We start from the raw sequence: 12430 nt of genomic DNA, 5'->3' as shown, positions 1-12430 counted from the left end.
AAATCTGGATGACTCGGTCTATCTTTTTTTGCCATCCAAAATATTAGAAAATATTTTTTAATGATGACCACCCCATTTAAACAACACATCAAACTAAACATCACGAAAAACTAAATATATAACTCCCATCAGGTTTCACTCATCCATCCAAACACACTCCGGTCGATCCATCGCCATGGGAGTTGCAGACTTGCAGTGGTGAGGTCGACTGAAGACTATGCCTACGTCGAGCCAGCCCCCTACGACGACCTGTGCGGGGAAAAAGAGGTCACCATGCCCGCGCCCGGCATTTATGGCCCCTGTGCGCAGCGCCAATGCATCCTGCAGGAGAAGCAGGGAGCCATGAATGGCCGAATTCAATTGAGCTAGCTGTGCTTGCGTCCTGGCCTCGGTTCTCCTCCCGTTCTTGAAGAGAGCGCCCTGGGACGGACAAGGCCCTGCTTGCGGCCGTGGGGCCTCCGTCGCTCGTGAGTTAGGTCATCTCCAACCATTTTTTCTTTATATGATTTCTTTCTTGATTCCACTTTCAGTTATTATTTCTTTTATTTTTAATAGTTTTTTTTCGAATAGATTTATAAAGAGAAAGAAAAAAAAATTTAGAATAAAAAAAATGACTTTTAGAATTCCGTCGTAAAAGAATTATGAAAAAAAACTATAAAAATATTAAATGAAACAAAAATTCCTGCATGAAAAGAATATGACTCCCAAAGTAAATCTGTTAGAGACGGTGTTAGTGCAGCGCAAAGCCACTGCCGATCGTGTTGCATGGAGGTTCTTCCCCAAACAAGCGACGGGGGAGAAGAATTAATGTTATCTCCAGAAGCAAGCCAGACAAGTTTGAGACGGCCACTAAAATGGACTGAGGTTGGCATCAAATTGAAGGGCAATTTGTAATTTCCAGGTCAATACAAACTGATTCTCGCTCTGTGGCATACTCACTTCATCTTAAAATAGGTGATGTTTTAAAATTAAGTACGTATAAGTATTAAGGTGAATAATAAAATAATCATCTTACTTTTTTAATACTATTTATTATATGAGAAATAGGACTTGTATTAGGAAGAAAGTTATTTAATAGAGGAGATAGGATTACAAAACTTAGACTAAAATTACCTTAAAATCGTAAAACTCCATCTATTTTAAAACGGAGGGAGTATATAAGTAATACATACAAACGGGAAAATGAGTATATTTGCGCACACATACGTATATTGGTGTTTAGGGAATGCCAACCCTGATTTAGTTCATGGAAATAGTTGAGATTTGACAGGTTGCTTATTTGGACGAAAATTTGCGTACGAAATGTCCACTTTCTTCTATGCATTATTCATCGTTCCTGAAGTCCAGCCTGCGCTTTCTTATTCAGTCCCCCCCCCCCCACCCCCCACACACAATCAAGCAAAGAGATAGCTCAGTTCTAGGGATAAAAACGAATGAGAATTTTTTACTCTCATATTTTCTCAGTCAGACGAAAACAGAAATGAAAAAATCGAAAACGGAAACAGAAACAGAAACGAACACAGGACTGCCGATCATTCGAAAATGAACCGATCTGAATAAAAATATGCCAGTATCGGGCATGAACTAGTGATTAAAATCAAAAACATCGAACCTCAGAACCATGAATCCATGATTTGAAACATTGAAATAAAAAAATGATACCATGAATCTATATATGACAGTGACATACACATGAGTAAGTGACATATATGTGTTTAGAGGAGCGAATTAGCTATAGCAATTGCTCCCATGCATCATCATCGCCTCCTTTTCTTTTCTCCCTCGCCTTTTTCTACCCTGCACCATTTTCTGCCACCATACTTCGGCCTTCCCCTTCCACACGCCGCGGCTGCAGCAGGGTAGGATGGCGCCCCCTTTGACCTTCCCCTTCCATACGCTGAGGCTACAAGGCGGACGACAGAGAATACAGGGCAGGGCGGCACCCGGCGACGGCACAGCTTGAAGGCTGGAGCAGAGTGGGGCAGCGGGTAGGCGGCGGCGCAGCTTGAAGGCTATGGTTGGAGCAGAGCGGGGGCGGGGCAGCGGGCTGGTTGGCTGGCCAACGGCGGCGGTGCACTAGTGCAAGACGGCATCACCGCATCGGCAGGAGCAGCCGCTAGAGCCGAGCGAGGTAGCGAGCGATTGGAAATGGGGGGACGGTCAGACAGACTATGGCTGGACGATTGGCTTTCCTAGAGACGTGGACTGATTGCGCTAGGCTTACGGCCTTGCGGACTTTCCTGAAAGCCTGGAAACAGGCCTAAAAACGGGATATCGGGAATTCGGTCGGGAGGAGGCATACCCCGTTTTCGGTTACCTCCGTCATGTGTTCGTCCCATACCAGAAAAACGAAAACGTCGAGAGAAAATGGGGAACGGTCACGGGACAAGACAGAGTTTTTTCTATCGCTTTCATCCATACTCAGTTCCAAGTTCTTGCTCCATATCAATGCGCTATATATCTTCGTCACTACCTCCATAGTGGTGAGTGGGAGGTGATACCACACATGAACTCTCTTAGGTTGTGTTTGGTTGTAGGGATGAGGGTGGATGTGATATAGCCATACACTTTTTTGAATTGTTTGGTTGAAGGATTGGTGGACAAGGTCTTCCAACTGAGTAATATTCCTCACATATATTGGATAAAGTGAGCCAGTTTTTTTACTGGATGAGGTTATTCACCCTGTCTAGCTTTGATCATTAGTAAAATAATTAGTGATAATTAGAATATTATATTGCTAATTTGTATTTATTACTGTGTGATTGTAATTTTTAAGTGTTAGTGTTGATTAATATGTGATTTGTACATCAATTAGAGTATGATTCGTGATAATTAGTATATTTTTATTTTAATTAGTAATTACTGCAGCAAGATTAGTGTTATAAGTGCTAGTGCAGGTTGATTAGCGTATGATTGACTATCATTTATTTGAAATTATGAGATAAAATTTAGTTAATTATTATCATCCCATTCGTCCTTTGAAGCGTCTTGGGTCATCCCCGGTACTTAAAACCTTTATTATACTAGTCCCTGATCAGTCGCTAATAAATAAGAATCTTATAACATGTGGAATCATAGTCATACAACAAAAGGAGTGATAAAATAACTCCATCACGTGAATAAAATATACATCACTGAACAACAGTGCACGAACAACAAAGTCAAAGATATCAGAGTGCACAGTAAGTACAACATGATGAAGACGCCACACCATAGGTAACTCGGGTACAAACACGACCAAACCTACTTGTCGGTCTCACTGTTTGCATTGGTGAAGTTCACGTCATCCTCTGAAAGCACAAGCAAGGGCGAGTATAAACGTACTCAGCAAGTCCCAACACTTTCTCTACAGCAAGGGTTAAAAGTATATGCATATGATATTGACAAGGATAAGGATATAAACTTACTTTGTGGAAACGCCAAGTTTACTCGTGCAAGGTTTATTTTCATAAGGCAGTTTTGTGAAAACATCATATCAACTTTAATAATTGAAGGGGGGGTTTCGACTGTGGTGGAAAGTCAATAGGGCACAAGTTTTAATATTATTGGACACTCCATCCGCAGCAACCCACGACAACTCGCCGGACTTATTTCCCAAAAACGGGCACACATTGCCCACTCACACTCCAAGAAAACGCATACAACACATGCTAGTTGTTGTAATTGAACCATAGTCCGCTCATGATCGTGGACGCGGCTATTCGAATAGTTTTACCTCTGTAGAGTAATACACTTTACCCACAAGTTGAGTCTGGCAACACACCACCATTGTGGCAGTGTGACTCAACAAAGCCATTAACTATCACAGCATCATCTCACTGGCCATCTATGGATGTTAACCAAGGGTTCCTGACCTTTAACTAGACCTCCAATCGGGTCGCTAAGCCAGCACCTGCTCCATGGCCTCCCGTTGCACACCTGCCTCCGGACGATCAGTAAACTAATTGGCGGGATTTAGGCTAAGACCCATACAGGATCGAGTGGCAATACTGTAAGAACTAGGTAGGATGTCACACTAACTCGGTTCTTAATCAAGCCAAGGCAAACATCTCCACGCTGAGCCTGCCACACAGGCAACGCCCAAACTCCTAAGGCATTCCTCGCGAGAACCCTGATTTGCCCCAGCTCTAACAAGTTCTCAGCTATTATCATTAACCGGTGATTTTTTCCATCCCAAAAACTGACACAACACTGAGCACCAAGTTTCACACATTTCGCAAAACTATTGTGATTAAGCATGAAGTAACAACAATAATTACAGTCCTAAGCATAATAGTAATAAGATGATCGCTTGAGCATAAATAAGGTAGCTGCGATGAATATCCTACGGTTATCAAGGTCATATTGAGGTTGATCACAAATTGGCTGGCTAATCTACAATAGGTCATAACTACATCAATAGTTTTTAAATAAGCTGACAAGTAATACTTCATGTAATTATTCGGTGAAAAATTGCTGCTACGGGTTATGGTGATAAAATCTGGGTTCAATTTGATCAATGAGGTAAATGGATTGAGACTTGCCTCCGTCGAAGTCCTCGTGGGGTCCTACTCGAAGTCCTGTGTTCCTGGCTCCTCCTCCTCCTCCTCGAACGCTTCGGTCTCTTGGTGAGCTCAGCGAGCGGTGGTGAGGTGCGGAGCGAGCGAGTGGCTGGCTTTTATAGGCGACCGGAGGGTGGTAGCGCCGCTGGTGGGGTCTGGTGGCAGCGCTCGCGCGTGCGGTACGATGCGATGCTTTGTCAAAGAGCGACAATGCTAGCGGCATAGCACGACGGACTTTCCACGGCGTGGGAAGGACGAGCTTTGCAATCGCGGTAGCGGCGAAGCATTTACTGCACGCGTGCTCAGTCGATGGTGCTCTTTGGCGCGGTCGTCGTGTGTGGTGGTGGTGGCAGAGGAGAGCGACGGTGTGAACCGGTGACTCTGGCTTAGGTACGGGGCGGGCCAAGTTAAGCGGGTGGTTGGCAGGTGGCGGGTGGCGATGTCATGGCTAGGCGGTGGGTCCAGTGGTCGATGAGCTCGGGCAAGAGCTCGTGCGCGAGCGGCGGGTGCAGGTGAAAGAAGAAGACAATGGTCTGTCGGGCTCGGGCGAAGCGCGGAAGAGAAAAGAGAGAGGCAGGTTGGGCTGGCCAGAGGAAAAGGAAAGTAGAGTTCTACCTTATCGGCATGTCCACAGCAAACTTACGTAGACGCACACCTATTGCAACACAATATTGCTTATATGCTGTAATTCGTTGGTTAGAGAAGTTCACAAAAGATGTTGCAGTATGAAAATTATTTAGGTATTGCTCCAACCTCTTCAAACCAGATTTTACTATAAGATTGATAATATAACAAGCACAACGTTGATATAACAAGAAAGATTCAGCATATGTACTAAACAACGACGTAACAATATCCACTGCTCTAAAGTTTGCACTGGCATTATCAAAAGTGATAAAAAATATTTTATTTGTGAGTCCAAAGTCTTCAACTATTTGAGATATTTTTTTAGCAATATTGTCACCGGTATAGGTATTGTCAATCAACCGAAAACTTATTATTCTCTTTTCTAGTTCCCGATCATTATTAACAAAATGAGCTACCACACTAAGATAATCCTCTCTAGCCCTACCTACCTACATGTCCGAGGTCAAAGAAACTGAAAATATACATGTTTGTAATATTTTCTTTAAGCTTGCTACGACACGCATAGTAGTATTTTATCATATCTTTAGTAGTTGTCTATCTAAAAATATGTGTAAATCTAGGATTATGAGCTTGCTTAATGTAAACTTTAAATACAACAGACTCACCGATGTTGAGTGATAGATCCACTCTTGCAATGAAGCGGCATAGTTTTTTTTTTGAGCATTGACAGAGTCATACTCCCAATGACGAACAGAGCCATCGAGGTAATACTGCAGCACCATCTGCTTCATGGCAGCTCCACTCTTTCGCTTACAAGTTGTGGCATGCCTCTTCAAGTGTCATGTTCCACGTGAGAACTTTGGAGATAATTTATGTTTACAAATATGACACTTAGAATACCTGACACTTACCTCGTCTTTCTCTCTGTAGATCTTTTCGAAGTCTTACCGAACTTTGGAAGTAGTGGCTCTGGATCTTTTGGAGCCGGTGCTTGCTAACGTGTGTGCACTTGTAGAGCCTGATGATGGAGGTGCCGCTACATGTGAACCAGCTGGAAGTTCACCGTTGGGTCATTCTTCATCTACAGCACTAGTATCAAAGTTACCATAGTACCCTGAGAGTCCTTGAAGAAAAAAATTATGATTAATGAACGTATCATCATGATCACCGATGTCCATGATCTATATCGAATAGTACTACAAACAATTCAAATATTTAGAGTTAGAAATAATCAAATAATAAAACAAAGATTAGAATTTGGAAGAAACAACAAAGAACAACGATGCAAAAAATTACCAAGATTTCTTCAAGACAGCAGGATGATGATGTTGAAATTTCTCGGATTTTTTGCAACAATTCAACCTAATTGTGCCAAATTTTGCAAATTCGCAAGAACTTTAAGACAAGAATAAGCGGAAACAAGAGAGCAAATCATGTTGATGGTGTGGAATGAAATGATAGGGTGATGCCCTATTTATAAGTGAAAATTGGTGATTTTTGCAAAACCATTAGAAGTTTTCGGAGCTCTAACAGTCACAGAATGGCTACAAAATTCAAAAAAATCGAGTTGTGCCCCCGCGTGCTTTCGCGTGCCGGCCGTGCCGCTCGTGCTGTGGGCATGCTGGCCCCACGCGCCCAACGGCTAGCATCAGGCATGCTGTGCTGAGCGTGCCATGCTGGATGGGCCAGCCGTGCAGCCACGTGTCGCGCTGACCATTGATGTGTCATGCTGGGCCGGGCCTGGCGTACCGTCGTGTGACTAATTGGGCCGTGCTATACCATGCTCGGGCCGGCCCGTATCAACCGGGTCGTACCGTGTTAGCCTACCCCATCTACTCTCGGGCCATATCGTGTCTAACTGTAATTACAGTGATATGTCTCAAATCGATCCAGTAGACACAGGTCTATTTGGACAGATTTGCTTTGCCGGACCCTGCAGCCTGCAGGAGTAAAAACGGGTTTGCCCTTTTGGATTGGACGACTCTGCAGACTGCGACCATATCGGCCAATCCAGGCTGAAGCTAAGGCGATGCGCCACGCTACATCTAGGCGAGAAAGCGTTGTCAGAACCCTCACGCCCACAGGCGCTCAACTCATCAATTGCCAAATGATTCGGTCCGGTGCGCGCGCGCCCCCGTCGCGCGCGCGAGGCCAGGCCAGGCCACCCTCCCTCTCCGTCCGCATGCACGCGGCGGTGCCACACGGTAAGCGACGCGAGGTCTCGCACACCAAGGCCGCCCGTCTGGTCCGGCATCTATACACTATACTAGTGAAGTACTAGCCCCCTGCCGGAGACTTTTGACGGGCTCGAGATCCGTGCTCGGGTCCGGCGGAGGAAACATCGAAGGCCTCGTCGATGTACCGCACGACGATCCGCCTTAACTCCCACGGCTCACGGGGCCGCTGCCGCTGCTGCAGCACACACTGCAGTGCATGCCTCCGGCCCTGCCTGCCTCCCCCTCTGCGATCAATCAATGCATGCCGCGGCCCGGCGCGCGTGTAAACGTCCGAGTTACCACCGTCACCAACCAGTCAGCCGGAGCACCAGTGTACTGTACTCGTCGGCGCCAGAGAAAGATTCCTCGCGCGCCCACGTGTGCGCTCGCTCGTTCTACGGCTCGGCTGGTTTTTTACTCGTCGTAAAAACGCTGCGCGATGGGGCTGGGCCGCAACGACCGTGCCCGACCGTGCCGTGCTGTGCCATGCTCGGGCCGGGCAACGACGTGGCCGACCCAGGTTTGGTTTCGCATTGGCTGGTTTTCTATGGGTGTGTTTGTTCCCGTATCTCCCTCATCCAGATCTAGCGGCTGCATTTAATTTTGAAAAAAGTTCAATTAATTATCTATATCTACTGTTATAATTTGATATGATAGATGTAAATATATGTTATCATACTAACATGATAGTGAAATTTGATTTGCGCTTCGCTCTATAGTCTAATTTAACGGATACAAGTTTTACATTACTCATATAGATAGATCAACTTATCAGTATTATAAAATTATCTTAATACGAGTAATAATTACTCATATTTACTCAACCAAATAGAAACTCGATTTAATCTACTAGATAAATACAACAAATAAAATATTTTTCTTTTAAACCAATACCATTCTATTCTGCTTCCCATAAACTTGCTTATACACACTACCCTAGGAATCCTTGTCTAACTAACCAAACACACCCTCCGTGAAACCGGAGAAAAACGAGGACCTTGGAGCGAAATTGCCATAAGGAACCTCTAGATTTTTTATCAGGGGACGAACGGACACGAGAGCGGGCGGCTGAAGTGCCCCCCGCCCCACACACACACCTCCCCTCCACCCCAGATGGCTCTGCCGGCCGCCACGGCGGTGCCGGCGATGTCCTTCGCAGCGCACCCGCACAGCCCCGGCGGAGGTAGGAGGGCGTCGTCGCCGCCTCCTGCTGCGGCGCTGCGCCTCGGGCCCCTCTTCTGGCCTTGGGAGAAGGTCCAACAAACGCTCTCCTTCAGTATTACCACAAGTTACACATGCATGCATGACACGGATGCATTTTGCATGTTTGAGTTCGGTGTTCACTGTAGTCTGACAGGTGACTGGGTGAGAATTGAAGACTGTTAGTACAGAGTAGCCGTCTAGGCTTGGTTTTGCAGTTTTCTATAGTCCACAGTCCCAAAATTACAAAGCTTTTACTCCTAGGACTGTGCGTTGCTATTCTGAACAGCTTGTGACATGACATGAGCTGAATGTGCACCTTGCCATTATGAACAAGGCAAACGAATAGGACACCGGCACAAACTTGATGTTCTGTCTGAATGTGCACGGCCTTAGAGTATCTCCAACCGACTACTCATATTTGACTCCCTATTTCTCTTATTTAGGGACTCCTCATTCAGATTCCATCCCTTATTTCTCAACGCGTTTCAACCGACCCCTCATATTTGATCCCCTATATTCGAATCACCTCTATTTTATTAATATTTGGTAAGTCTCTCTCCTCTCTCTCCCCTCTCTCCCTCTCTCTCTCTCCTCTCTCTCCCAAATGAGGGGTTGGATGAGGAGTCCCTAGATGTAGGGGGTGAGGGATGAGATTTGAGGGTTCCTCAAATAAAGGGGGTCAGATAGGGGGTCGGTTGGAGACCGTTTTTCATCGTTTTTTTCTCAAATATAGGATAGGGGGTGAGAAGAGGGCTCGATTGGAGATGCTCTTACTGAACCTAGATTTCCTGCCTCCCTAAGCACAAACCGCAAGAAGGATCCGATGACCGTAGGAGCCCTTATTCATGCAGCTCGAGCGGGGTTGTGATTAGATTAACGATGCCTTTTGGTATCCAGCCTTGAATCAACCGGCAAGATGTACTGCTATTTTAATCGGAATCTGCAGTAGATTATTACCAGTATTATTGGTGTCCTACTGATGCTGTCATTCCTCTTTGTCGAAGCCGTGCACGGAAACCGAAAAGTTCCATGTTGCGTGATTGCCGTTGGAAGGAACCTTGATGACAAAATTTCAGTGCGTTGTTACCAACTTGCCATTCCATGGCCATGCCTTTTGAACTCTTAGATGAGGGGAAAGCCACTGGAGACACACCAGTTATAGAATTTAGTCGATGCATCATACAATATGTTGACAAATCAAGCAGACGATATTGACATGTTCAAGGGCAAGAGTAACATACATTTCACTTCTACCAGTTTCTTATGGACAAGAGAAACTTTCAAGAAAGAGCAGTGCTCCTGCTTATTATTATTTTTTAAAAGAAAATCTTTCAAGTTTGAAATCTAATAATATCAGTCTTTCTAACAGACTGAGTTGGTTCTGTTAGGCCAAATAGACAACTGTGCTTTGCGAGCTCACATCGCTACCTGAAGTCTGAACCACAACGCGTTACATTTCTGTCTTATCAATTTTGTCTGAAGTTTCAAGTTTCTTATGACCAAGTTGCACTTTTTTTTCTATTCCATTATCTAAAAAACTGCAGCTTTCATGTTTGAACTTCAACTCTTATAGTTTCAGGCTTTTTTTAAAAAATGAGTTAGTTCTTAAGCTATATACCCCACCTGTGCACCTTTGAGAGCTCACATTTTTGTATGAAATTTGAACCGTATCTAGAGAATTAAGAGTCTTTGTGATTAACTCATGAAGTCTCCATTCATATTTGTTCAGTGATATATGCTGAAAATAACACTGCTCTTCACAAATCTAGGTGAAAGTCGGCCCCCTTTCAGTTTCCCCCATGGGTTTTGGAACATGGGCATGGGGAAACCAACTTCTCTGGGGCTACCAACAAAGCATGGACAATGAGCTTCAGGAGTGCTTTAATCTGGCTCTGAGGAATGGCATAAACCTTTTTGACACTGCTGATTCCTATGGAACTGGAAGGTTGAATGGACAGAGTGAACGGCTCCTTGGAAATTTTATCCGCGAGTTTGAAGGTTAGCTAGCGTACTGAACTACTGATGTCTCAAAATGATATTAGAATCCATGAAACTGACGTCCTTTCTGTAAGATTTGTCAGTTGAAGTTGTTTAACTTGGTTCCTTTGTAATGTCCCAGGACCGATGCAATCTCCGGATGATGTGGTCATTGCAACAAAGTTTGCTGCATATCCTTGGCGACTTACATCGGGCCAGTTTGTCAGCGCCTGCAAGTATTCCCCCAATTTGTTTGCTTAATGTACATCGACCACATTTCACTTAGTTCACTACAGTTATTCTTCCATACATCGAAATTTGCAGAATACTAGCATGAATGCTTTGAACAAGAATCATTAAGCAAGCATTGGGCATAACCTGACCATTAGTTTGAGGGTTTATGTGACTCATGAAGTGCCTATTTTCAGGTCTTCTTTGGAAAGGTTGCAACTTGATCGGCTCGGAATTGGGCAGCTGCACTGGTCTACTGCGAACTATGCGCCTTTGCAGGAGCGTGCTCTGTGGGATGGACTAGTTGAAATGTATGACAAGGTTACTGTGCTTTCAACCAGATCACATCGTTTATCATCTGGTCAGTTAGGCACAGAATCTGACTGCAACTTGTGCTTCTTAGGGCCTCGTTCGTGCCGTTGGCGTCAGCAATTACGGGCCGAAGCAGCTTCTGAAGATCCACAGCTATCTAGACTCTAAAGGTGTTCCCTTGAGCTCAGCTCAGGTACCTGCAGGAAATAGTTAGCTCTATGTCATATACAACTCTTGATTCAGTATTGCTTTACCTGAAAGTACTAAGTCATGCAGGTTCAGTTCTCACTACTGAGCATGGGCGACGAGCAGATGGAACTGAAAACTGTGTGTGACTCATTGGGGATTCGTCTCATCGCATACAGTCCACTTGGATTAGGGATGCTGACCGGGAAGTATGATGCTTCTAACCTTCCAAGTGGTCCAAGGTAATGCGATTTGGCTTTTCTTTTTTCTGAACTCTTATTTCTGGTAGTTGATGAGTGCATGTCTTTACGGGGTGCTCATCTGTTCTCTGCACTGCAGGTCTGTGCTGTTCCGGCAAATTCTTCCTGGGTTGGATTCTTTGCTGACTTGTCTGAGAAGGATTGCTGAAAAGAAGGGCAAAACCATGTCTCAGGTACCTTTTCATACACACAATGCATACATGCATAGTTCTTGACCAAGAGACACGAGTGGTGGGTGACTGTCAGATGGCTGAGCTATGGTGCCTCAGCTTGCCGAACCTCTATGTTTTGGTGCTCTTTTTTCTGACTGTTCCCCCCCCCCCCCACACCGTTGTATGGGCATTCCGCAACTAGTATGTCATTTGAACGTCAAGTGTTTCTGGTGATTCCGTGTGTGGTAACTCTGTGTTAATCTTAACTTCTGACAAGGTTTCTGAACAAAGCTGATGCTATGATCTCAACGCAGGTGGCGATAAACTGGTGCATATGCAAAGGCACGATTCCTATTCCGGGCGTGAAGTCGGTCAGACACGTCGAGGAGAACTTGGGTGCGCTCGGCTGGAGGCTGAGCCCTGCCGAAATCTCAGAGCTCGAATCCGCGGCTATGGCCGCTCCGAAGAAAATGATCCAGAACGTCTTTCAAACCGCCTGACCATATGCAGGAATCGCAATACCAAGCATGACAGGCAACGATGTTCATTCAGACTTCAGACCCGTGGCAAAATCCTGCTAGCTGCTAAAGTGTTCCCGTATGCAGATGTCACGAACCTGCATGTATGTATGTATGTTTCTGTAGCTACAAGGTGTGCTGCCATCTTACTGAAAACAAGGCCCTTACATCTCTGAAGTTTCTTTCTTCAGCAACTTCAGAAACTGTTTATGTTTTTCAGACATTGGTTTACCGATCACGTACTAC

General features: G+C 45.0%; 1 protein-coding gene across 1 annotated transcript; it reads left to right on the top strand.

Annotated features, from left to right (window-relative positions):
• The first annotated feature begins 8359 nt into the window (after positions 1-8359).
• On the top strand, positions 8360-12403 carry LOC133907012 (pyridoxal reductase, chloroplastic-like). The gene is made up of 8 exons (XM_062348983.1): positions 8360-8599; positions 10318-10546; positions 10668-10761; positions 10954-11077; positions 11160-11261; positions 11345-11496; positions 11594-11687; positions 11981-12403. The coding sequence occupies exons 1-8, from the start codon at positions 8459-8461 to the stop codon at positions 12164-12166; spliced, it is 1122 nt and encodes a 373-aa protein (XP_062204967.1). The 5' UTR covers positions 8360-8458; the 3' UTR covers positions 12167-12403.
• The last annotated feature ends 27 nt before the right edge of the window (positions 12404-12430 follow it).

Source organism: Phragmites australis, chromosome 24, assembly GCF_958298935.1.
Source record: "Phragmites australis chromosome 24, lpPhrAust1.1, whole genome shotgun sequence".
Classification (NCBI taxonomy): Eukaryota; Viridiplantae; Streptophyta; class Magnoliopsida; order Poales; family Poaceae; genus Phragmites; species Phragmites australis.
The sequence above is the reverse complement of the archived record's forward strand: the minus strand, read 5'-3'. Positions and strand labels throughout refer to the sequence as shown.